At 43.1% G+C, this 24844-nt stretch overlaps 1 protein-coding gene across 1 annotated transcript in view; it reads right to left on the reverse strand.

Annotated features, from left to right (window-relative positions):
- The window catches only part of LDLRAD3 (low density lipoprotein receptor class A domain containing 3), a 148913-nt gene that overhangs the window by 84829 nt on the left and 39240 nt on the right, over positions 1 to 24844 (reverse strand). The window contains exons 4-5 of the mRNA XM_014526969.2: positions 24693 to 24818; positions 16173 to 16307 (exon numbers count right to left, since the gene is read on the reverse strand). Coding sequence (XP_014382455.1) covers positions 16173 to 16307; positions 24693 to 24818 — 261 coding nt within the window. The remainder of the gene's footprint in view (positions 1 to 16172; positions 16308 to 24692; positions 24819 to 24844) is intronic.

The raw sequence follows: 24844 nt of genomic DNA on the forward strand, positions 1-24844 counted from the left end.
GCTGAGACAGGGCTAGCACAGCTGGGTCAGAGATGGACTTCTGGTTCACCTGGCTCGGTTAAACCAGCAGCTACTTTAAAATCCTGATATGAGAGACAGGATTAAACCAGCAGCTACTTTAAAATCCTGATATGAGAGACAGGCAAAAATGCGTGCGCAACCCAGTTCCAACCAACGGCCATGAACTTCAATAACTGGGCAGGACTTCTAGCACTTAGCCACCAGTTGGCACTCATGAACAGGTAGTGAGACTTGGCAGCTTTTAGAAAATTACATGGCATAAATCTGAATGTTTCCCAAATCTGCTCTTTAGTAAAAATAAAACAGAAACTATTCCCTATTTGCATTTTTTAAAAATCAGGAATGATGAATGACAGTAAGAGCCCAATATTTTAAGCTCCACAGAGACACAAACTCTAAAAGGGATTGCTTTGGGCCCAGTTCACTTAGCCTAAAAATACTCAGGTTAGTTCTAGGCTTTGCCTCTCATTCAAACAGGTGCAGGGCACGTGCGCACGCACGTGCACACACACACACACACACACACACACACACCCCCTCACATTAGCCTCTGACTGTCCCAGGGCAAAGTGTTAATTCAGATACTTCACAGGTACTTAAAGTGAACCACTGGGCTTGATCAAGTTACAATCATCCCCCCCCAACCAAACAGAAGCTCACTATTGGCTAGTTCTGGAGGGAGGTGAATCTAGCTGCTGGCTGGGAGCCTGCAGACAGTTTCCCCTAGCAATGGCTCCTCCTCCCCGTGAGGCTGCACTGTTTTCAGAATGGAAGGGGGGAAGGAGCAGAGGGAGCTTATTTTAGGGGTTCCCCAGCCGGCGCTGGAGGGTGGGGTGGGTGAATTGGAGTCCCCTCCACCTTGGTGGGGCTCTAATGCACCTACCCTACCCTCCAGCAGAGGCTGAAAAAAAATCCAGACCGAACCCCTTCAGCTCCCTTTCCCCACTCCCATTCTGAAAACAGGAACAGGCTGGCAGGCAGCACAGACACAAGTTACAGAAGATGCTCTGTTTTGAAATGTCTTTATCTGACCCCTCATGCAATGAGGGTTTCGATTTTCACCTGATCAGCCATTTCTGAAGCAGCCTGCAGCTGGGCACTTGTATTTAGTAAAGGCTTTCTGTGGCCAGATCAAGCGAAAATTGTCACTTCTGTCTGCGTCCATGATGTCTGTTTTTAGCCTTAGAGCAGGGGTCAGCAACATTTTTCTGCTTTGGGACAGAGCTGGTGACCTTGCACCCTGCCCTGAGCTGCAAATCTCTGTCCCTGGAGAGGTCAAGCCACCTGCTGTTACCATTGCTGAAGATACCCTGGCTGCAGAGAGGCCAGGTAAATGAAAGCACCAGAGAAGCAAGAAGGGCTACAGAGGAGAATGCTGTAGAGAGGACAAACAGCTAACTACAGATACATGCGCGAGATCCTCCATGCCTCCCTTGGTTGGATCAGACCTTTCCAGGTCAGACCCAGTACAGGAATATGTTGGTACTAATGGGAGTACCCAGATAGATAGATAGGTCTTGTCAAATAGTCAACATATTTAAGCATATTTCCACTATGTGCATTTCATCGAATACTATTCAGTGAATAGGATATTTTAAACACCCACCAGGGAAAGATCTCAAATAACATATTCACTATGTTCCAGGTGCTGTTCTCTTTCATTGTCTTAAAAAAAAAAATACGCCTCCTCCCCCTAGTATACACTGAGCTTTTTGGGAAGAGGGACACATTGCCAGAGTACTGGTAAGAAAGTAACACGTAACCCAAAGCCTTCCTTCATTTTCTCTGGGAAATTCATTACTACATGGTTAACATATTTTGCAGTATTTTCCAGGTTGCTTGGTTTCTTCTCCACAAACAAAGATGCTACAGCTTGCAAAGGCATCAAACCATGTCCTTGCTCTATTATGGAACACTGAAGTGTTATCACTAGTCATTTCCTCAAGCACCTCCAGTCAAAGATTTCCTTTATTTAAAGGGTCTTGAATTCTATCCAGTTTGGCTGGAAAGCTTCTTTCTGCATATTTTCATGTAATTACCAACAAAACTGAAGACTGATCTTGCTCCATCAGTGTCTAATCACTTCCAGTCTGGAGCCCATAATCCAACACCTCTCTCAGGTCATATCCTGTTTTGTCTCCCTTTCAGCATCCACTCTCTCTGGCACTTTGTGAGATATGACACTAGGCAAGATGGACCTCTGGTGTGACCAGCCAACTGTATTCATGTTGTGAGTTCAGTAAAATCGCCAAGAAATTGAGCGTGATGCTTGAATTTGCAACAACCCAAGTATCCCTTCCACTGGGGTAGCTGCAGCTTGTCTATCACAAAATTTGTCCATCTAGGGCACAATATTGTAATTCTGCTGCTGTGTTAGCAATAAAGTGTGCAGATTATAACACTCTGCAATGTCTAGATCACAGGCAGAGGGCCCTTGAAAAATAACAGCAGAGCATTTGATTTGAGCCTTTACCTACATCATTATTTTACACAGAGGTTCTAAACATGGGCAAGTAAAACCCTCTCAAATACAGTCTAACCAGGAAGCAGTCAGGTAGGTGCGAGGCATCCTCTTAGCTCGGCCAGGTCCGTTCTGGTCTTCCAGTCTAATCCATTACCACCACCCAATCATACATGCTTCAAGAGGATGCTGACATCAATTTCTGATGATGTCAAAGACTCGGGATTGGAACCATCTCACAGAGTATCTACTCTTGCCATTCTTCATCTTGGGTTTGATGACTCAGTTATTCCTTAGTTAGGCAAGAGTATGTATTTTCTCATGCTACACTTTTCTTAAAGCTATACACCCCTATTCCCTTCCAAGTATTTAGCCAATTTAACAAACTCAAGAGCTTTCCAATACTACCATTTCACACATGTTACGACTGTCCTAGAGTGCAAAGTAGGAGGATTAGAACTGCTTGCAGGAAAGAGACCAATTTCCACCTTTTCACCTGTGAAGCATTCGGTATCTTTTTCTTCCCGACTATGGGTCTTACAAAGTCATTACTGCCCTGTCTCTCACTGCTTCGCATCCAACTGGGGAGATCAATCATTTACCTTTGATGTCCTTAAATCTCAGTCAAGTCTTTTATCTCAGAAATAGCCTCTCCCCACATGATCAGTGAGGGCAGCTACAACCATCTGAAAAGCTATAAGGGTTCAAATTCTTAAAGAGTATCTTGATGCTGCAGAATTCCCCACTGTGAGAGGTCAGGATGAATTCCATTTTGTCTTGTTTAACGCAACTTGCCAAAGCCATTTTTAAATAGGCTTTTCCTACAACAAATGTGTCAGAAAAGCATGGCACTTGTCTCCTGGACAACAGAAACCAAAGACAAGACTTGATGTTAGCTACTTACCCAGCAACTAGGTGGTTTAAGGGAACAAAGATGTAAGAGTGAGGGCTGAACAATGGGGTATAAAGTACCGGTAGTTCAATTCCCATAAGTTTCAGGAGAGCTCAGTGCATTCCTAATGTCTGCCAAAGGTACTTTCTCAGACTCCCCAAATGTATTTTCACTTACCTTTTTAGGAGTTAGTTAATTTCATGCTCGTTGAAATATAATACTGTTGGACAGGCATGTGCCGAAGTAATGTGAACAGCAACTGCACGAACACCTCCAACACAGCTTGGTCCTGAGTTACACCCTCCTCCCTTATTTCAAACCAAACCCCCACACAGATTTGAAGGTGCATTTATATCTGAGATGAGATATTAACAGAACAACGAGAAATGTTTTTTTCATCTCCGAAGTGTTTTATAATCCTTTTAATCCTCCCTAAAGCCTTGGAAGGTTCATTTACGACAAAGAAACATAGGCTCAATGCCAAATGAGTTGCCCAAGGTAACATATCAGATCAGTGGCAGAAACATTTAAAACCCAGAAAGTCCTGAATTTCAGGTTTGTCTTTAGGACAGTAGGACATATTTTGTCACCTGCTGCTTTTCCTGTTCTGGACCCATTTTAGCAGGTACCTTGGAAACACAGATCGTACAGTAGTAGTATAATTACTTCTATGTTTGCCTTTCTCCAACCTAGCTATCCCATCAGAGAGGGGGAAAACACCTATTTTGGTGACCACAGCTACATCTCTCTCTAGACAAAAAGCTGAAGTGTTAATTCACTGGACCACCTACACTCCACCCCTCCCTGATCTCCAGGTTTTACTGTTTGCATAGACTCTTTACTACAAATAAACGGAAAATTAATTATTCAACTTCTAATTCCCACTGCATGTTGATGTTTATTTAACTGCAAACCACATAATTGCTTTATGTTTTTAACATCCCTCATAAATATGTATGGTCCTTTTTAAATACAATTCTTTATAGCAAATTAGTTCAGACTATCTGGTAATGTTAGATGTGAAACATGAGTTGCTTTTGCAAGCCTGGAGAACACCACACACATTCAAGAATTCCCTCCCCCCCGCAATTGCATCCAGTAACCATTATAAAAATCTGGTGTGGTGCCAGACTCTCCAAGGATATGAAGCAGATCAGAAATTAAATGAAAGAGACAAAGCTGGAAAAGCTCATGTTTCCTTAGCCCCATTTTTCAAATATTTATAACTTTTCTGAAAACAAGCGATTGCGGATGAATTTTGGCTGAATCTAAATTTGGGGGCAAAGTCTTTTTTCTTAATAATCTGTTTGTTGATTGTGTTTGTTAGTTTTAGACCCACTTGCATGAAATACTTTTCCCTGGCACTTCATTTGGCAACTCGCTCTTGTTTTAGAATCATCCTGATGGTGATTTATGCTTTTCAGTGAGAACATGTTATTATAACAGCATGTTATTATAGTAACTTCGGAATGACCTGCACATAGAGACAAATGCTATTTGCCTCAGCTACAGAAAGCTGAATGTTCTTGCAAACCTGGCTAAACTAAGCACTGGTAAGCAGACAACTCACCAATTAAGACCTGGTCTTAATTTTTTTTTTTTTTAAACAGTGTAATTATTTTGGCTAGGGATGCAATATCTGAATTTTTTACTGAAATAGCTACATTGGTCAATGCCCAGTTAGAGTATACTTCTATGGCTATTGTCTATCCATGTTCCCTTACAAGAATGATTTATAACAGTATATAAAATAAGGTACAACCATGTCTGCCATCAAGAGACTGTATCACTAACTCTACCACCACAGTTAAAATGGTATAATTCTGCTGTTTACGAAGATTATCTTGCAGAAGTTTCTTAAATTGCTTCAGCTGCTGCAGGTGAAAATTCTAAATTTTATAATAAAAAGATTTCATAGATTTTTAGGGTTGGAAGGGACCTGAGTAGATCATCGACTTGGCCCCCCTGCCCTGGGCAAGAAAGAGCGCTGGGGTCAGATGATCCCAGCCAAGTGCTTGTCAAGTGTCCTCTTAAAGACCTCCAAGGTAGGAGAGAGCGCCACCTCCCTTGGAAGCCCATTCCAGACTCTGGTAACCCTTACGATAAAGAAGTGCTTCCTAATGTCAAGTCTAAATCTGCGCTCTGTCAGTTTGTGGCCACTGTTTCTAGTTACTCCAAGGGGCACCTTAGTAAACAGAGTATCTCCTATACCTTGCTGCCCCCAGTTCCACGATGAATTTGTAGACTGCCACCAGATCCCCTCTCAGCCTTCTCTTATGGAGCCTGAAAAGATTCAGGTCCCTTAATCTCTCCTCATAGGACCTTTCGTGTATGCCCCTAACTATACGAGTGGCCCTCCTCCGGACCCTCTCAAGGTTATCCACATCCCTCTTAGAGTGCAGCGCCCAAAACTGGACCCAGTACTCCAGCTGCGGCCTTACCAATGCCACATAGAGGGGAAGTATCACCTCCTTAGACCTGTTTGTGATGCACCTGTTAATGCATGATAGAGCTACACATTGTTGACTCTCGTTCATTTTTGAGTCAACTATGACTTCAAGATCCCTTTCTGCTGCTGTGCTGCCCAGAAAGTCATTCCCCAATCTGTGTGTGTGCTGGTGATTCCTTCTCCCCAGATGCAATATTCTACACTTAACTTTGTTAAACTGCATCCTATTTTGTTCTGCCCACTTTTCTAGCCTGTCCAAATTCACCTGAATCTATTCCCTGCCCTCCAGTGTGTCTACTTTGCTCCATTATTTGGTGTCATTCGCGAATTTGGACAGTGTACTTACCACCCCCTCGTCCAAATCACCGATGAAGATATTGAACAGCACTGGCCCAAGGACTGAGCCTTGGGGGACACTACTGCCTACATCTTTCCAGGTCAAGACCGACCCAACCACCACCACTCTCTGGGTGCATCCCAGTAGCCAATTCACCACCCACCTGACCGTGTAATCATCTAAGTCACAGCTGCTTAGTTTTTTTTTATGAGATTGGGATGTGACACTATATCAAAGGGTTTTTTTTAAATCCAAGTATATGACATGCACCTCGACTCCTGTATAATAATAATATCAGTTTAGATAGTGCTTATAAAATGAGACAAGCTATGCCGAGATCACTCTCACTCTCTCAACCAGCATCCAATCAGAGCTTCAACTAAGCGAGTATAAGTTTAACTGTGCTTGCAACTTCCATTTTTGGGGGTCTCTTTCCCCTGGCTTTGCTGCTGTCCATAGATTTCTAAAGTAAGGTCAGACTGAATTTTACATAGCTTTGGATAACTTTACTCTTGCCTACAGGAGTTCATTACCTTTTCCTCAGCAACAAGAGTCTGAGCTGAAGTAGCAGTAAAAGAGCATTCTCTAGATGAGGCAAGCACTGAATTACTGTTCAGTTTAGAAGGTTTCTTCGTAGTCATCAAGAATACAATTTTTTTAAAATAAAAACTTAAAACTGGTAGCTTTGTTGTCACCCCCTCCACTGACACATGTGCTTGCCAGTTAAAACCACCTCTCCTGTCAGCAATGACTGGGCTTTTCAAGCACCATGAAAAAGGCCTAGCTAGAAAGCTATTGCATTAAAAAACATGTATTAAAAAAACCCAAAAAAAACACACTGCTCCAATAATTCTACAGAGATCATTTGGATCAAGATACTCTGTTCTGCTTCCCTGGAATCCATTGTATTCTACAGCAAGTCAAAATTAACCTCACTTGTGCCTTCTGGTTGGATTCATTCCAACGACAGCATAAAGGCTCAGACATGTGCTTGCTATTCTCCAACAGGGATCGTTTTTACAGTGATACCCAAGATAAATTTCTGCAGTTTAATGGTGAGGATTCTGGTATAATAAAGCAACATACAGGCATGTTTCAAGCACCTTCACTCTGCGGAAAACTCTGAAAGAGCACCTCATAAGGACTGTTCTATCTATGAAAGCTCAAAAACAAGCACTTAATGAACAAGAAGGCCGAGGAAAGATGGCCTTTTATTTGAACTTACAAAAAGATGACCCTTTGACCACCTGCTTCTAAAGACTTGGATTTTCTGTAGGAAGATGCTGGGAGTTTGTCATCACCTCTCTCTAGAACTGTTTAGTGGAATGTAAGCCTAATTAAGAAGTAAAAGAAAGATAGCTGGAAGAAACTGCTTGAATTCATAATTTACAACTATATAATTGATAAGAAATCATTTACAATCTGAATTCCCAGTTCCCATAATTATCCATTAGCTGAAGGAGAAACACCAACATCTAGTGGAAAAAATGGTTACTAATCCCTGTTCTTAAGACAGTTATAAAAATTGCATCATTATTTCAGCCTTGGCTGCAAAATCAATCACTATACTGTACCAGAGAAAAAGTTTAGTAACGCACCAATGCAAATCATTTTCAAGACTGCATAGATTTAACTCCATTTTCAACATTATATTTTGGGTAAATTTAGCACTAGAGAAATCTTGAAGGGACTAAAACCATCTACGAAATGTGGGTTACTGCCACTGGAATCTCTGTGACCCCAACCAGATTCTCCCCTATAGCTACCCTGAAAGCAGCACTTCCAGGGGTAAGACTGAGTGACCTGCTCTTTGTCTCATTCATCAAAGCTGCCAGAAAAACTGTCAGATTGTGTGTGATAAGTACACTTATCTACCTGAACTTGACCGAGCTCACAAAACTGATTTGACCTCAGCCAAGACACCATCAAAACTGCTTTCAGTCTCAACTCACCAGAGCTGAATGTGAACAAGGTGCTTCAGAGAAAAGACTGTATACCTCATTTGTCATCAAAACCCATCTTTGTAAAAGTGTTGATCATTTTGTACCTCTGATGTCCTGAGATAGCTACTTGACTGCTGCTGTGTTCCAAGTGAAGGGCACCCGCTTTACTAGTGAAAGGGATACTAGGCATGGCCTCATGTTCTGCCAGGATGTTAATGGTTGCAGCAGAATGTGGGCTAATGAGCCAAGGCAGAGAATTATTCTGTATCTGTATCCTTATTCTTATGCAACAAAAGAACTTCACATCTCTGTAAAACTCAGGGAAATGTAAGGCATAGCAGTACCCAGACACATACTTGTGATGCCAAACATACACCTCTTTTCAATACGGAGAGGTAGTTAGCCATGACAGACTGGAGCAAGGCAGAAAGCAAGACAGGGTGGCACCTTGGAGCCAGGGTTCTCAACCTAGACTCTAGACTCAAGGCACCCCTTGGAAAATGCCATCTCTTAGTTATCATTCATTTTTTGACGAATGATATTTTGAAAAATAATAGCACAATTCTTCTGTTGCAAAGAACTCCTTGGGACTGCCTTTCAAGGGTCCCATTCATTTTAACACTGTTAGGTGTGCAAACATGAGTCACAAGATAGACCCAGAGATTTTTAATAGGAACCCATTGTGTTAAAAACATTCTGATCTGTTGTGGTCTGTCTGAGTTCTTTGCAAGAGAAAGTTGCTCTATTATTTTTCCGTAGTCACAGAACAAGTGAAAACGAAGAGCTGATGTTCTCTAAGGATACCTGAAGTTTAACAAGGGGCATCTCAAGTCTAAAAAGGTCGAGAACCACTGGTTTAAACAAAGCCGTACAACTAATAGTAGAGAATGTCCTAGTATCCACTGTTCAAATGAAATGGGTAAATACTCAATTTTACAAACCAGTGTCTGGCCAAGGGGTATAGCCACAGGGACCCAAACTGCGTGGGGAAAAAGTACACAGATCCATTCATCACATGGATTACCTGAACTGCCTTCTAATGCTCTAGCATGCATCTTGTCCAGCACATCTTATCTTTCTACGTTCTACATAGATGAATTTGCTTTTTATCCTAAAAATTCCATCAAATAAATCATTTTGTGGGAACTAAGGAAGAAAAAAGAAAGAAGGAGAATTAAAATAACCAGGAGAAATATTCGCAGCTGATATAACTACTTCCCTTCACCAGCTGTTATAACCAGGAGATAGGAGACTACTAAATATGCACAAGTGCACCCTTTATTTAATTAAGCATTCAGCGACATTTTATTTGTATCTGTTCTTAAGTTTCTGCTTTTTATTTAGTCTGCTTTTGAGTATTAAGTTCCAGCTGTAGGCTGCATTTGGACTAAGCTGATGTACAGTAATAGCAAGTTAAGTTTCAGTTTACAGCCTATGTAAATAATGAGTCAAAGACAGACTCAATAAAAGGAAATTTACACAGCCAGAATCAAACTGCAAAGCTTTGGAAAGTCTAAACGATACCACAGCATAGGAAATTTAGGAGGGTTTCAATCTGCCACGTGTAGAGGATTGGTTACAGCTCCACATGGAGTGGGAGGTGCTGGGAGCTATTTGTGTTTTATAAATTAGGTATTAGGCTATTTCATTACAAATTAGTGTAGGTCTGCTCCGTTTGGCAGCCAGCTCTGGAACACACTTAGAGTTAAAAGCTTGATCTTGAAAACTCTCAGTACTTGTCTTGTGCCTGCTTCTGTGAGTTGTTTAACTCTAGGCAGTGGAAATATTTATAGTATCTGGTGTCTTCAGGATCAGGCCCTGTGCCTGTGACTGAGGAGTGTGAAAGAGAAATACTGAAGTGGGTGGGATGGAATAGCTTTTCTTGCCTTTTGGTAAGTTTTATCACTTGTCTAGGATCTTCCTAAATCCCCCTTCCTGCTGCCCAGGATTACTTATTCGCTGGCTGAAAGATACCTATACAAATCCAATCAGCTTTTGGGATGCACCTACAGTCCCCTATGGATGACAACCAGAGCCTGATAGAGTGACAGCTCTAAGCTCAGAAGTGGCCACTGCAGGTTTTCTTGCATTATTTACACTGATATTGAATTTGGTCTGTTTTACACAGTGCCAAAGTTTTCCATTTCAGTGTGCTGCAGTTTTTTGTATCAACAAGGAGCATCCACAGTTGAGGAAAGGGCTGGAATACTAATAACTGATTATGCGTCTAATACTTCACAAAATGAAGTTGTCAAGATCTCAAAAAGGAAACATGCTGGAAATCTACAACCTGGAAGAATGTACTTACCTGTGCTGCAGACTATAGGATCACAGAAATTTATAACTGAATCAAACTTGAAGAGGTCACTCCCCTACTAGACCATCCCTGAGAGGTGTCGGTCTAATCCACTCTTAAAAAAAAACCCATGACAGGATTTCACAACCTCCTGAAGTAACCTGATCCATTGCTTAACTAGCCTTCTTATATGGCCAAATAGGTTTCTAACACAAACTTACAATTATCTGAGGGCCCATCTTTGTTTCATCTGTTGGTCAGAACCAAGTTCTCCAATTGTAACTGCAGGTTAGCTGTTAACCTACTAAAAATTGGGTAAGTCACTTGACCTTCTGCCTCAGTCTTAGACAGATGGTAAATGTGATTAAAACAACAAGAGGCTTTACAATGAAAACTAGATGATTAATCCAAGTAGAATTCTGCTGGAAAAAAATAGCTCATTTCCCTCCAGAAGTCTTAGATTAGAGGCAAATTGGTATAACCAGAATGACTTGAATACATGGTAGTAAGATTCCTGATACTAGTGGGATCTAGTTATAACAAACAACTACCCTAGCATACTAACAATGCTATCATTAAACTAGTGATTGCACGGTTAGAAATGTGGGGAATATTACTAGGAATCTTTGCTCCTAAGGCATTTCTCAGAGTCTGTTCAGGATTGTTGGGAATAGATAAAAGCACCAATAAAAGTAACAAATAGTTCCTGGTATGCAAAGGGGTTAAAGGGATTAAGACAGGCTTCTAATAACATGTTGGAAAGGAAAAAGAAATTGCAAGAGAAAGATGATGTTGATTCATAAATGGCCACAATCTGAACTCCTCTTAAAATCTTGTTCTATAAAACATAGGAAAAGCCAGTGCCAAAAACAGTTGATGCAGAGCAGCTAAGGGAATAATTAGATAGCATGAACATATAATCCCAGAGCCTAAAAAACATCCATAAAGTTCATGGATAGTATCTTAAACACACGTTAAAAAAAGTGCCCAGTGGAATCATCACACAGGGCAGGAAATGTCCTGCAACACAGGTGGGTATAAGATTAATGCACCAAGAGTATGCACAGAACAGGTGTTCTGAATTATTGCTACCACTTCTGACACCTGGGGAAAGATCTTGAAGTAAGAAGAAAATTAAGAAAAGGAAATTTTAGGCATAATATCCAAATCTACCCAACAGAAAAAAGTATTAGGTAGCAGAACAGAAACAGAACTCCTAGAACTTGCAAGAGTTAAAATTAAATTAAATGAGTCACCAGAATAATATCCTATAAAGAGGAATTCTGCATTAGCTGAAGAGAGATGGATTGGATGATGTAAGCAGTTATTTTTGGCTTCAGCTCTTATGATTCAGACACACTGGGACTAATGCTACACTCCAGGACAAGAGCAAACTCTGGCCATCCTGCTACTACAGTAGTATAATATATATAGAGATGACAGAATGAGAAGCATAAATGGGGCAAGATTAAGCAACAGCTCTATGGATTACCATGGCAGCTACATGATCTGCAAATAATCAGAATCAGGAATGAGCTCAGAATCATTTTCCTTGCTTCTAAATCAGAGCATTTAGAAATTTTAAACTGCTGCTTCAGCTGTGATCTGAAAGTCTCATAAATGTGCAGAATTCAGTTGCAAAGGAAAAGAATGCTTGTCTACAGAAAGACAAATTAACCACTCTTCTGTTTCTACAATTGAAGCAAGAAGCTGCTCTCTCTCTGTCTCTCTTCGCTGCCTTTGCCTTGTACACATCCACCAACTTCCCCCAGCCTCAGGTTCAGTCTGAGTTGTGATGACCTAACAAAAGTTATTACTTATTGACACTGGCTCATTTTGAAGTCCTCTATGCTAGTGCTAGATCAATAAAGTTTTCACCAGGTGGTTTTTGCTTTCCTTAGTGACCATTCCCTAGTGAAATGGCCTTTAACTGCATCAAAGAGTATTTGACACACTTAGACCAAATGGATGTACTATTAGAGCCTTTTAGTAATGACAGCAAAACAGAGGAGGCCTTTGAAGCTCATGAGGGATGTGAAGAGGTGTTAATTTAAGAAAAATGTCAGGGTATTCAAAGAGCAGGCACAAAGCAAGGTCACAATTAATATTTCACTGTTCTAAAGCACATTTTTCCAAGGTATTCTACACCATTCCATAAGCACTGATTAATTTTCACAACAGGCATGTGAAATGCCACTTCTGAGTTTTACTCCTGATTGCCAACAAGTTACATTATGAGCTCAGGCACTTTGCTCAGCTATTCTGTGCCTCACTTTTTTAAACCATGAAATTGGAATAATGATGCCAACTTGCTATGTTATGTAGTTGTGAGGCTTAATTAGCACATATTGAATTCTATGATCCGCAGCAGCGCACGTGTAGATGCTGCCCTGGCTGGCTGGAGCACGAGGGTGCTTCAGTGTGAGGGCTTCCTGCCAGCTAGTTCTGCACTCAAGTACCCTCGTGCCCCAGCCAGCCCCTCCACAGCACACTGAGCTGGGGGAGCAGTCCCAGACTAGCAGGCTGACCCCCAGGCCTCCTGCTAGCCAGGGTTGCTCCACCTCAGCTAAATGTGCTGCGATCCTGCCTGGGAGCAATAAACTCCAGAATTTATTCATGTGCATTAATTGCACATGTAGATGCACCCAAGAACAATACAGACTTCAATATACTGTACAGGACTGGAAGTACATTCAACATTACTCACAGTGAAAATGTTTACACTATATTTTAATAATAATGCATAGCTTGTAAGCTCTTTGAGGCAGGGACCATCTTTTGGCTCTGGGTACAGCCCCCAGCACAGCAGAGTCCCAGTCCTTAAGTAGGACTCTTACATGCTGCAGTAAAACAAGTAATCATCACTCTCCTCCTCAACATAGCCTCCAACAGATATCATGCTGATTCAATATCCTCAACAAGGAAATAGGAGAAAAACAACATTCCTTTTCACACCAGCCTTTGTCAAGAAAGTTGAGGATTTAATACTTTTGAAGCCTAGTGAAGACTCATAATAGTAAACTTGGATATATGAAATCTTTATTTATACTGAAGTATGAAATATAGCATGTTAAACTGTATAGAGTTTAATCCTTTAGATCTGTAAGAGTCAGGTATAGAATCATAGAAAAGTAAAGTAAAGGTCTTCTAGTCTAACCTTCCCCACTCCCGGCCTTCAGAGGCAGGATCATCCTATTCAAACCACTGTCCAACCTGTTAGTAAAACTGTACAGTCAACCCTGACTCGGCCACAAGACATAACACCCTAACCTACCACAGGTAAGGCAGGAGGATTATGGCAGTCAATGTTCTGCAGCTATGAGGGTTGTTAAAATATGCTAGAGAGATCCAATAAAATATGCTTGATAAAAATATGTTAAAATATGCATGACAGATCAAGAGAGCTAAGCAGGTATGGAAATGGCAGTAGCATAACTAAGGTGGGAGAGACGAGGGAAACAGCCCCAGGAGCTGCCTTTGTGGGTGGGGAGGGCATAAAAACCAGCTGTGACTATAGCAGTGGGTGATCATGCCCTTGGGACTGGCACTGTGGCAGCAAGCATTGCCCTGGGCATCACGTGGATGTGCTGGGTGGGGAGCTACATCACCTGGAAATGGTGTCACAGCTTTGTTGATTGAGGCCAAGAGCCAGCAATCATTTGCCAGTGCAAGGATTTGAACTGTGGAGTTCCTCACCCCCAGTGTGGTGCTCAGATTCAGTCTCTCTTCTTGATAGTTGTGAAAGTGTTTTTTTTCACAGTAGACTGCATTGTGCAAATTGCTATTCTGGCCCGAGTGAAAAAGCACAGAATCAGGGGATGATTTCCTTGTATAGGGGCTCATTCATGCACAGAATCCAACTGAATGACTCCCCTTAATCTGACTTTTCCAGAGGACTAAAGACAAAAGTAACATCCTCATGAAATGCGGGTCTTTTCTTCTCCCAAGCCTGACAGTCACTTCCAAAAGCAAACTGTCATGACAACAAACAACCTGGAGGCGATCCAGCCAATTAATCTGCAGAGGAAGTAGTCATCCCAACCTTGAAGAGAATACTGCTGCTTTAAGCCTCAAATGCCAAAATAACCCGCATGCACATTAATCTTATTACACTGCCACAGGCCTACAGTTAAAAACAATGCACCCTTCAGCATCCTTGCAATGGCATCATAACAGCAGCAGTGCACACATGATAATTCCTTCAGAGTCATTCCTTTAAAAGAAGGATTTAGATCATGATGTAGCAGCAGCCCAGCAGGAGCTCTGGAAGCAGAGGTGTGTTCTCAGACTGTCCACTCACTAAATGAACCCAGTCCGTGCCAAGCTCTTCTGTTCAAGTCCAGCAGGGAAACAGGATGCAAGAAGAAACAGCAAATGCTATAGAGAAGTTGGGAATGTTGCTACTATGCTGCTTTTCACCGTACTAGCTAGGAACATATCAGTGGATTGCTGCTTCACATTTGTTAAAAATATTTATCATAGTCTTTAAGCTCTGGATTCCCCCCCGCCCCAATCAGTGAAAATACCAAAACATCAGTGCTGCCAACCACTATTAAAAACGGTCCTCTTTTCAGTTTTGAGCCAGTTTCCTTGACTCCATGCTTGAAAACTGCTCCACAAACCCCAACCCTTTTTGAAAACTTTCCCTCTGATCTCCCCAGCTGCAATTTTGCCAACCTTTCCTGCAGCAGAACTGCAATCCAGCACACTGCATTTGTCGCAGCTTCATTTTTCATCAGACAGCATATACTCACTTACCAGAGGAAAATTCAAACCTGGATAGCATTCCCAGCTACATTATAATATATATATTTTTATAATAAGAAAGAATATGTTGCAGTTTTATAGTGTCTTCTACCTGCGCAAACTTGGACAGCTTAATTAGGTTTCAACAACCTTGTGAGATAGGAAAATGCCATCCCAATTTCAGAAAGACATAAACAAATCTGTTCCAGAATGTTTGAGTGGTAGGAACAGCATATGGGGATCCTAACTGCAATTTGAGCAGTGGATAACATGCCCATTTGGTTACGGTTTTTTTTTGAGGCCGCAATGTTAAAATAAAGATGAAAACTTTCCAGAATACTCTTATTCACCTTAGACACCCATAGCACTTCAACTGAGTCATGAACTATGTATTACAGTGCAAGCTGCACACCAGGGTTGCATCTCTTCAACTTATTTCCCTTCTATCTAAACCTGTTTTCAGCTGGTCACATCTTCGAAACTTTCATTTTTACAGATGACATTTTTCAGGCTGGATATTTTTTCAGGCTACAATATTTTTTTTGTGAGTTCAAATTAAAAGGAGGAAAAAACCCAACTCCTTCCCCATGCATACAGAAACTACCTGTAAAATGGGTAGAGCACTGACTTACCTCGAAGTATGGGGATTCGCAGGGTTTTCTTATTTATCTGTTTGAATTCATTCCAACTCCCACAGAAGCCAAGAGAGGCCTTCCCAGGATTTATAAGCACTTGAAGATCTTCCTACAAAGCTGCTATAGAAGCACATTCCAACTATGCTAAACAGGCTACAGACACATTTACTGATTAGCCTAAAACGGCTGTAAGGAATCCTTAGGGTGCTCAGTTAGAGGGCTACATGCATATTGGGTAAGACTACTTTCAAGATCGTGATAGAACTTGTACTTCCAACAGGGGTCAAGCCAGTAACATCACATTTCTTCATAAATCAGTTTCTTAGCGTTTATGTGTGGCATACTATTTCACAAGAGAAGCTAAATTAAAAAACCCCAAACCCTGTACCTACCTTGAGGGCTTTCACAACTTTCTTCATCACTGTTATCCTGGCAGTTGTTTTGATTGTCGCACACAAAGCTTTTATCAATGCAAAGTCCATTCTTACAGTGGAATCGGGCAGTTGAACACAACAAGGGATTGGCTGCTGGGAAAACAAAGTATGATCTTCCATTAGAAACTCTAGCTGTCACCCAGAGAGCTAAGCTGTCTTTAAGCATTCCTAAAACTCGTTATGGATCGCAATTCCAAACTTGGTTGACTCGCCAAGTCTGTTGGAATGACCTGGAAATCATGTAAATGTACTACTTTTAAACAAAGGGAGGTATAAAGTAACATTCATTACAAGTAACAGGAAGTTAATTGCTCCCTGCCTTGATAGGCCTCATGTTAAAACTGTACTTTATCACAATCACTCACAGTCCACAGACACAAAAACTACTTACTGGGCATGTCTACATAAGACATTTACTGCAGAGCTAATTAGCTCCACAATAAAACATCAGCATCTACATGTACAGCACTATTAGTTTGCAGTAAACAAGTACTATCCAACTGCGGCAATATTTAGTACACCCCAGCACACATCTAGAGACTGACCAGGCTGGCTGGGGCATGAGGATGCTGCAGTGCAGGGGCTGGCTGCCAGCTAGCCCCACGGTGAAGCACACTCGTGCCCCCAGCCAGCTCCTCTGCAGTATGTTGAGCCGGGTTGGAGCAGACCCAGGATGACAGACTGACCCTCATACCTCCTGCTAGCCAGGGCTGCTTCACCCTGGCTCAACATGCTGTGGTCCTGGGCACACGTGCAAACAGTACGGCTGTGCAAAATTTTGGCAGCTATTTCCTTTCAGAGGTGTTTCGGGCCATTTCGGCACCTGAAACACCAAATCCAAATTGAAATGGAAGGCTCAGAAACAGCTCTGAAATGAACTGGAAGGCTTCAAAATGTTTTGGGAATGTTATGGAGAATTTCGGAGTCGGGCTTGCAGGGAAACAAAAACTAAGAGGGAGGGGAAAGAGGGAGAGAAGGACTGCTCTGATATTGACATCTAGCTCCCGGTTCGAATCCCCAGCTCTCTGATCGCTTCCCCCAGCTCTTCCCAGGGAGCACGGGCCCCCAATCTGCGCACAGGGTTTCAGCAGGCTGCCGCTGAACAGCTGCTCAGCACAGCCAACGCCGAGTGCCGGCAAGACTGCAGTGCTGCCGCTGGCCCCAGCCTGCAGCAGCAGCCTGCTGAAACCCAGTGCACAGATTGGGGGCCTGCGCCCCCCGGGAAGAGTTGGGGAAAAATTGAACTGGGGGCTGGGGAATCCCTGCCGCACAACCTGGCTCTGCAGGGAGTGGAGATCTGTGCTGGGGTCTCCTCACTGATGCTCACATTGCCAGGGCAGCGGGGGGCAGGCAGTGGCAGCAAGGAGACCGTCAGAGCAGATCTTTGTTCCCTGCAGAGCCAAGTTGCGTGGCGGCGACCAGCAGGCTTGCTCGCCATTTCACACTGCTTCCCTGCCCCGCGACCCAGCGTGACACGGATCAGAGACCCGTGTGGGGGTCTCCTCACCTGCACAAGGGCAGCGGCCCTCCACCTCCCCTGGATGAGCCACACATGGTACTGTCCTGCTCCCCGCTGAGGCCCTGCAGCTCTACCTGGCTGGGTAGGGTTGTGCAAAGCTTCCTTTTCAGCCTGTCCGAAAAAGATTCAGCCAAAACAAAACAGGACGGTGATCCAAAACACCGAAACGAGTCACTTTCCTCTGAAACAGACGAATCCAAAACCAAATCGAAACACAGCCGTTTCATACAGCACTAGCAAACAGCAAGCCCAGGAGCAATAACCTCCATCACAAACTATGCCAGAGTTTATTCAGTTACTTTAATAGCACATGTAGACACGCCCACAGTCAGGCAAGAGAGCTTAAGGGATTGTCACATTTCATCTGCTCTGTGGTAACTGTGAAGCCAGAGACTCTTACTCATGGTAAACCAAAGCCAAATCAGGGTAGTTTAGCAGTATCCCCCTTTCACACTATGCTACCGTGGGTTATCTTTAATATACCACAGGATAAGAGAATGCACACAGACAATTACTATGGAATAGGTGATGTAGCAAATCCTGCCCTCTTTTACTACATGATAGTATGTTCATGCACACGCACACTTTGATATTTAATATTCACTGACGTTACAGGCAGAACTGTTAACATTGCCTATTTGTAACATTGCCTGATACGTCATAAGATCCCATTGTAGATACTTAGAACTTTGTCAGACTTTAGCCATCCAGGCTGAAAAATGCCAGACAGGGTACCAGCCTCAGGCATTTTTCTAATTTCTAATTAAAGGTATTCAATCATTTCTGAACACAAGACTGTGGAAAAATACATTATTTGGATTATGCTAAAAAAGAAACATTGTTTTACTGTGGCCCCCCCCCCCCGCTTTTTTTAAAAAACCAAACCAAACCCTCTTATGACCTTTCCTAGAAAAGTTCTGCCACGTTTTAGAGTAGGGATTTGAAATTTGACAGTGAATAACCTTTGTGTCAAGGATATGCCTCTTGCCATCCCGCTGAAAATTTGTTCAAATATGGTCATGGCATAAGCCTTTGCAAGGCATCTGCAAACTGTTCTTTTCAGAGACTTCGTAGAACTTTGCAGTTTTAATTCCCCAAAGATTGCATCCCCACTAAACATCCTCCATTCCCAGTCTGAATAGGGCTTCCCACTTCATATAGCCTACAACCGCAGTTCCCAAATGCTGTACTGGGTCCAGGCAATGGAACTAAAGCGGAGACAGGCTGTCTAATTAGAGACTGCATCATAATACATATGCACTAAGAGACTAAATTAAAGTTACATAAGAAACTTGAAATCTGATGTTCTTTAACTTTTGAGTGTTTGGCTTTGCAACCTTAATAATGTTATTTTAATTCCCCCCCCGAGTGCAATATTTCTGTCACAGCAATGCTCAAAGCCACCACACACAGAAGAGGATCTCATTGTGCTATGTGATACAAAGACACAAAATAAGAAAGACAAGATCAGCCCAAACAGCCTGCTGTCCAAATAGAATCATAAAAATAAGACTTTGACTTTTAAGAGGCCTTTATTCCAGGGAGGGTGACAAATCCCGGGGCCAGTAGAGAGTATGTACAGGTTGGCCCGAACACCTGGGCCTCACAGACATGGCCTGGGCTCATGGCCTGCAAGGCCTGCCCGTACGCTCTAGACTAAAAAAACACAGCGAACAAAAGTAAGAAAAAGCCCTCTTATTACACAGCCTAGCCAGCATTGTTTTTTATAGCACTTTCATTGTTGTCCAGTCTTTTTTCAAAATGTCTCAAACTGTAAGATTTTCATCACTTCCCTTGGGGGACAGTTTCACAGCCTAACACATCTCTAAATCAGGAAGACTTCCCTGATACTCATCTTAAGTTTTCACATTCCTTTGGGTACCACACTTCTCATCCAAACTACTCTCCCAAACTACTACACGAAATAATCCCTTTCCCAAAAGAGTGCTTACACCATTCATATAGTACATTTCTGGCTTTATCTTCCTGCTTAGTCACTGCTAAGCAAGGCTGTACGTAACTTAGCTCTTCTAATATCTCCTGATAAATCACTCCTCCAGCCCCTTAATCATTTTTGTCACTCTTCTGTGAACCCACTCCAACTTTTAGAAATGAGGTGATTGAAACTGAATGCAGTATTCCAATTTTAACTTTAAAAAGCAGTTGACAGTGTCCCTTTAGATGCCTCATCTGCTTCAAAGTGCTTCCCTGACTGAATTACAAAGGGGATTATGGCTGTCAAAGAGTAACTGGCTGCCTAATTTTCTGCTTTAAGCTAAGCAAAAAAGCCTGTCATGTGGTACAACTTCTGAATCCTAGAATTGAAAAAAAAAAAAGAGTTTAGAGACTTCTGTGCATATAATCTACAGTATATAATTCCATGTCTGGGCTAATTATATGTGTGTATACACCCCAGTATGTGTTTATAATGAAAATGCCAACTTTGCATTGCCCTGAAGCTGCTGCATAAACACATAGCAGTTAATTTCAGAGGTCACATCAGGGGCTACTGCTTCTGTTGCATCTAGGCTAGGAACAGAAATTATGCAAAAACTGGTATAAGTGTTTGGAAATAATGTCAAATCTGTAACACAACAGAAGTTCAGTGATATAACCCGCTTTCAAAATGGCTGAAACTGGCTTAAGATGAACCTGGATGGATGTAGTATCAGATTTAACTTGAATCTGCAGGGAATCTGGGAGAGAAGTTCAATAAACTGATTTAATCTAAATCAGTTAACTCACACTCCTCCAGCATCCCAGAATGCTTTGCACCTCCCCTGCAAACTCTCCCTCACAAGGTGGGCGGGCTAGCCTTGCCCCAAGCTGTCTGTTCTAGCCAAGCAGGGAGGCAAGCTCTAGTGCTCCCCAGCTTCTGGCCTGGGACACTGCAGGCATGTGGCTGCTTTTCCAGAATCAAAAGTGAATGTCTGTTCACTTGCTTATTGGTTCAATCTACACATTTTAGACTAACCTGTGAAGATTGAACTGATTCAGCCTCGGGCTTTTTGACTGCCTGTACATAGCCTTAGAGAAGCTTGCAAGAGGGGGAGGGGGGAGTGAACTGGAGCTATACAACTAATTGTAAGGCATGCCTAGAACTGCATACTGTATACACTTTGGAAGTTACGAAATTGGTAGCAAACTGCATGTGTGCTAAGATGATAGCCGTTTTCCCTCCCACCATCTCAAAGGCTTTATTAGCCTAGAGGCGGGCAATTATTTCAGGCAGAGGGCCACTTAATGAGGTTTGGTGAGATGGTGAGGGCCGCAAGCATAGCACCACCCCTGGATGGCTGCCCTAGTCACCATATTGGGACCAGAAGTCTCATTCCCTAACCCTTGACCTTTGCCACCAGAAGTCCCTCCCATTGCCCCACAGAAATGCTCCGGGGGGGGAGGGGTTGCCATCTTAGATCCACAAAAAAACAAATCATACACTAAAAGTCAAACATCTACTGTGACGTATTTAAATTTTATTACCAAAAAAATATGTCATGATTTGTGTTTGTGTATTGTATATAGAGGTGACTGCATAATAGCTCAAAAATAAATTCTTAGTCTTTTACAGAGAGAGAGAGAGAGAGAGAGTGTGTGTGTGTGGTGCTGTGGGGGGAATTTGTGAGGACGTGCAGGTATGTGGGGGCATACGGTATGTTGGGGGGTTGTGTGGTGTTTGTGGGGTGTGGGTGTGGCTCTGGAACACGCTGTCCTCTCCTGCAGTCAAGGCAGGCAACACTGGTGTGCGCACGCATGCGTGGCATTTATGGTGTGGGAGGGTAGGAGAGGTGTGGGGACCCCCCCCCCCCCACACACACTCCCCCTCATGGTACAGCATCAGGTAGGGACACTGGTGCTTGGCTCTGGCCAATGCTGCACATAGCAACCCCACCTCCCCTGCACTTCCCTACCTGCTGCCCAGAGGGAGCAGAGAAGCCTGCAGCAGCAGCTCCACTCAGTGCTAGAGGGACACGCACAAGGGTGGGAGCATAGGCATAATAGGGTATGTTGAGGGCAGATGTAGGCGTCTCGCTCCCACCCCCATGGGCAGAACAGCTGGGCGGGGTACAATTTGTTGTGGGGTGCTGCGGGCCAGACTAAAGTGCCTAATGGACCATATACAACCTGCAGGCTGTATTTTGCCCACCCCTGTTCTAGGCACATTTGTCCAAAGCTCCTTCTGGTGCCATTTGTTCCAAAAGTAACCCAAAGACCGCAATCATTTCCATGCCCTTTAATCCTCTTTATCTAACTTCATTCTCTCAGCAGGGGTGCCATATACCTACTCAAAACCTTCCAGGATGCCTAATGGGCATTACAAGTCATCATCAGATGGCATCTTAAAGAAAGATCAGAGACATCTGTGCTACCATAGAGACCTCAAGGGGTGTGGGAAGGAAGTATAAAGACAAGGAGGACATGTCCTCCAAGCAGCAGACAGTGATGCATCACCATAAAGATTACCCTTTTGTTATCTGAGAAAGCTGGTGTCTGTTGTCCTCCATTTGACCTTTACATGTAATTAAGAGAAAAAAAAAATCCAGCTCACTCTAGCAAGAGAGTATTTCTTGCAAGCTACCACCTACAGACCCACAGCACGTCAGGGTATTTACCAAGCTCTGCTAAGAGCAGCAGAGCCACCGAACATACCGAACATGACCTTTTTTTATTGCTATGATACACCCCAGCAGTAGTTATACATACAAACAGATCTATCCAGCCATGTGCAAAGTTCTTACTAAAAGTATTTGAAACTCAAAGTTTCTACCTTGACTTCTCTGCAAACTACCCACCAGGAGAATGACTCAAGCCAGTGCATCATCAAGCATCTTTAGGTTAGGAAAAAATGTTATCCTCTTTACAAGAAGTTAAGCAAAATATGCTCTTCACCTCAACAATTTTTAATTTTGTAAACTAGGATATACCAAGGTGTCTAAGTATATTTATTGCTCAAAGAAGTCAACTTTTTCTGCCTAAAACAAAAAGATGACACAGCAAAGCAAAGTTAATTTTTTTCAGCCGCTCAAGTTTGCCCAGTCTGGGTGAGATTCGCCTCTGCGTACAAGAGCCTTACAATGCCTGTCTGCAACAGAATTCCCATTAGAAAGTTTTAAGTGACATTTAAGTAACAGAGAGAGTCTATTCTGTAACATCTAGGGCCAGCCATACAGGGGGAATTGTCTTGTTAGAAGTCACATGAAAAAAGTGCTGCTTTGTCAACAGCCAGATTCTGGGATCTGAATGTCCAGCTGGACCCTACTATCTTCTGTTGCCACCAATAATAAAAGGCTAAACAGTAGAGGCAGATCTGAGGGTGGAGGTTTGGGATTCATTTGCACCCCCTCACCCCTTTGATTCCTGCTCCGCTGTAAAACCAACTGCCCAGGGCAGACAGCTGCATTTCTGTTCAAGGAGAGCTGAGGAAGTCAACTGAATTTATAGCAATGCTTGATTCCTGCTAACCTCTTCATTGTTAGCACCCCTTGATCTACCTCTAATCAAGCTAGGCTTTCTTTGACAATTATCCTGTCTGTTATTTACTCCTGGTAATGTGTCTCTGCTCAGCCCCCAGCATGTCCAATAAAGTTGTGCTTCTACCTAGGAACCTGTACTGAATGGCTTTGTTTCTAGGGAATAGAAATCTGCAATAAATCAGAAACAGGAGGGGGAAGGGAATAGCTAGAAGCAGGCCTAGTTCTGCAGTGGGGCAGCATTCAGAGACAAGAGGCGTTGCAAAGATGAGGCAAAGAGGTAAGTTTTTTCAGTGACCCTTTACAGAGGCTATAGAAGGCTGAGCCAGCAGCACAATCATGGCAGCATAAAATGGGGAATGGTGGATAAGAGTGGTTTGTCTCCCAGGTAAAAGCACGGCCAATGACTGGAGCAAATCCTCCCTCAATCCTGTTTATTTCTGTAAATTGAGGGTACAGAGCAATGGAGGCCAGCTATGGGCATGTTGTGAGGAAGTGGGGGAGCAGGGCAGTAGTTACAGCCCTGCCCCTACCTGCTCCACGGTTGGGGGCTGTGAGATGCGAGGGGGACTGTTTCAGAGGGGTTTAAGGGAAGGGGCTCTGAAGATCCGAATGGAGAGCAGGGGTCCATGGGCAACAGGGATTTGGTGGGGGGAAAGGGCCTGTGAGGTAGAGGTGTGGAATAGGGAGGGGCTGGGTTATTATGGGGTGGAAGTGAGGGACAGATGGGGTTTGCAGCTAAAGGAGGCGGTGGGGTCTGTGAGGGTGAAATAAGAGTGCAAGGGGGGTTGGGAGGGCTGCAGTGATGGTTGAATGCTCAAAGGGTCAGGGGAAGGCTCAGTGAAGCGTGAGGATAGCGCAGGGCTGGGGGGACTAGGACATAATCAGGATAAGTCTGTGCAGGGTGCAATGGATTCATGGGGGTAGTGAAGGGGCAGGGTAGGATGCAGCAGGATGTAAAGTGGATGGCAGGGTCTGATGGGTTTGGGGTGGAGTTGAGCATGAGGATGTGTGGCTAACAGGGGACAGAGTGGAGCTGGGGGAGTATCTGAAGTCACAGGGGCAATGCAAAAAGGGTAATGAGGGGTGCTTTGGGGCCATTGTGGAGTTATGGCTCACCTTTTTGCAAATGCCACTTTAGAAACAGAGAATAAACAGACTTTCTAAAAGCAGGACCTGTGGCCAAGATAAGTCAGTCAGTTTTTAAAAGACAGAGAGAGAAAGAGAAGCTCTTTTAAGAAGTGCTGAAGTTTTCACTCCCTGCTGTGGCAGACTCCTTACTGTTATTAACACTATAAATATCTGCTTACTACCGAGGTGTCTTGTCATTTACAAAGCGAAAAGCACAAGACAAGCTGGGTAGTAAATAATAGGGAGTGTGCATCTGACTCAGGACTAGGGCTCAACAGCGTTTCCTTCCCATGTTATATCGATTTGCTGAAAGAAAAAGAAGATGTTTCTCTGTTTCCAGACAGACTTGGCACTTACTGCAGTTTTCCTCATCGCTGCCATCTGGACAGTCCTCAAAGCCATTGCACTGGAAGCGGCCAATGATGCAATGGATACCACTAGCACAGGGGAAGAATGTGGCCCCACATCTAGATTTGGCTTTTGCTGAAATACAAACAAAAACAGCAGGA

Source organism: Alligator sinensis, unplaced genomic scaffold (genome assembly GCF_000455745.1).
Source record: "Alligator sinensis unplaced genomic scaffold, ASM45574v1 scaffold442_1, whole genome shotgun sequence".
NCBI lineage: Eukaryota > Metazoa > Chordata > Crocodylia > Alligatoridae > Alligator > Alligator sinensis.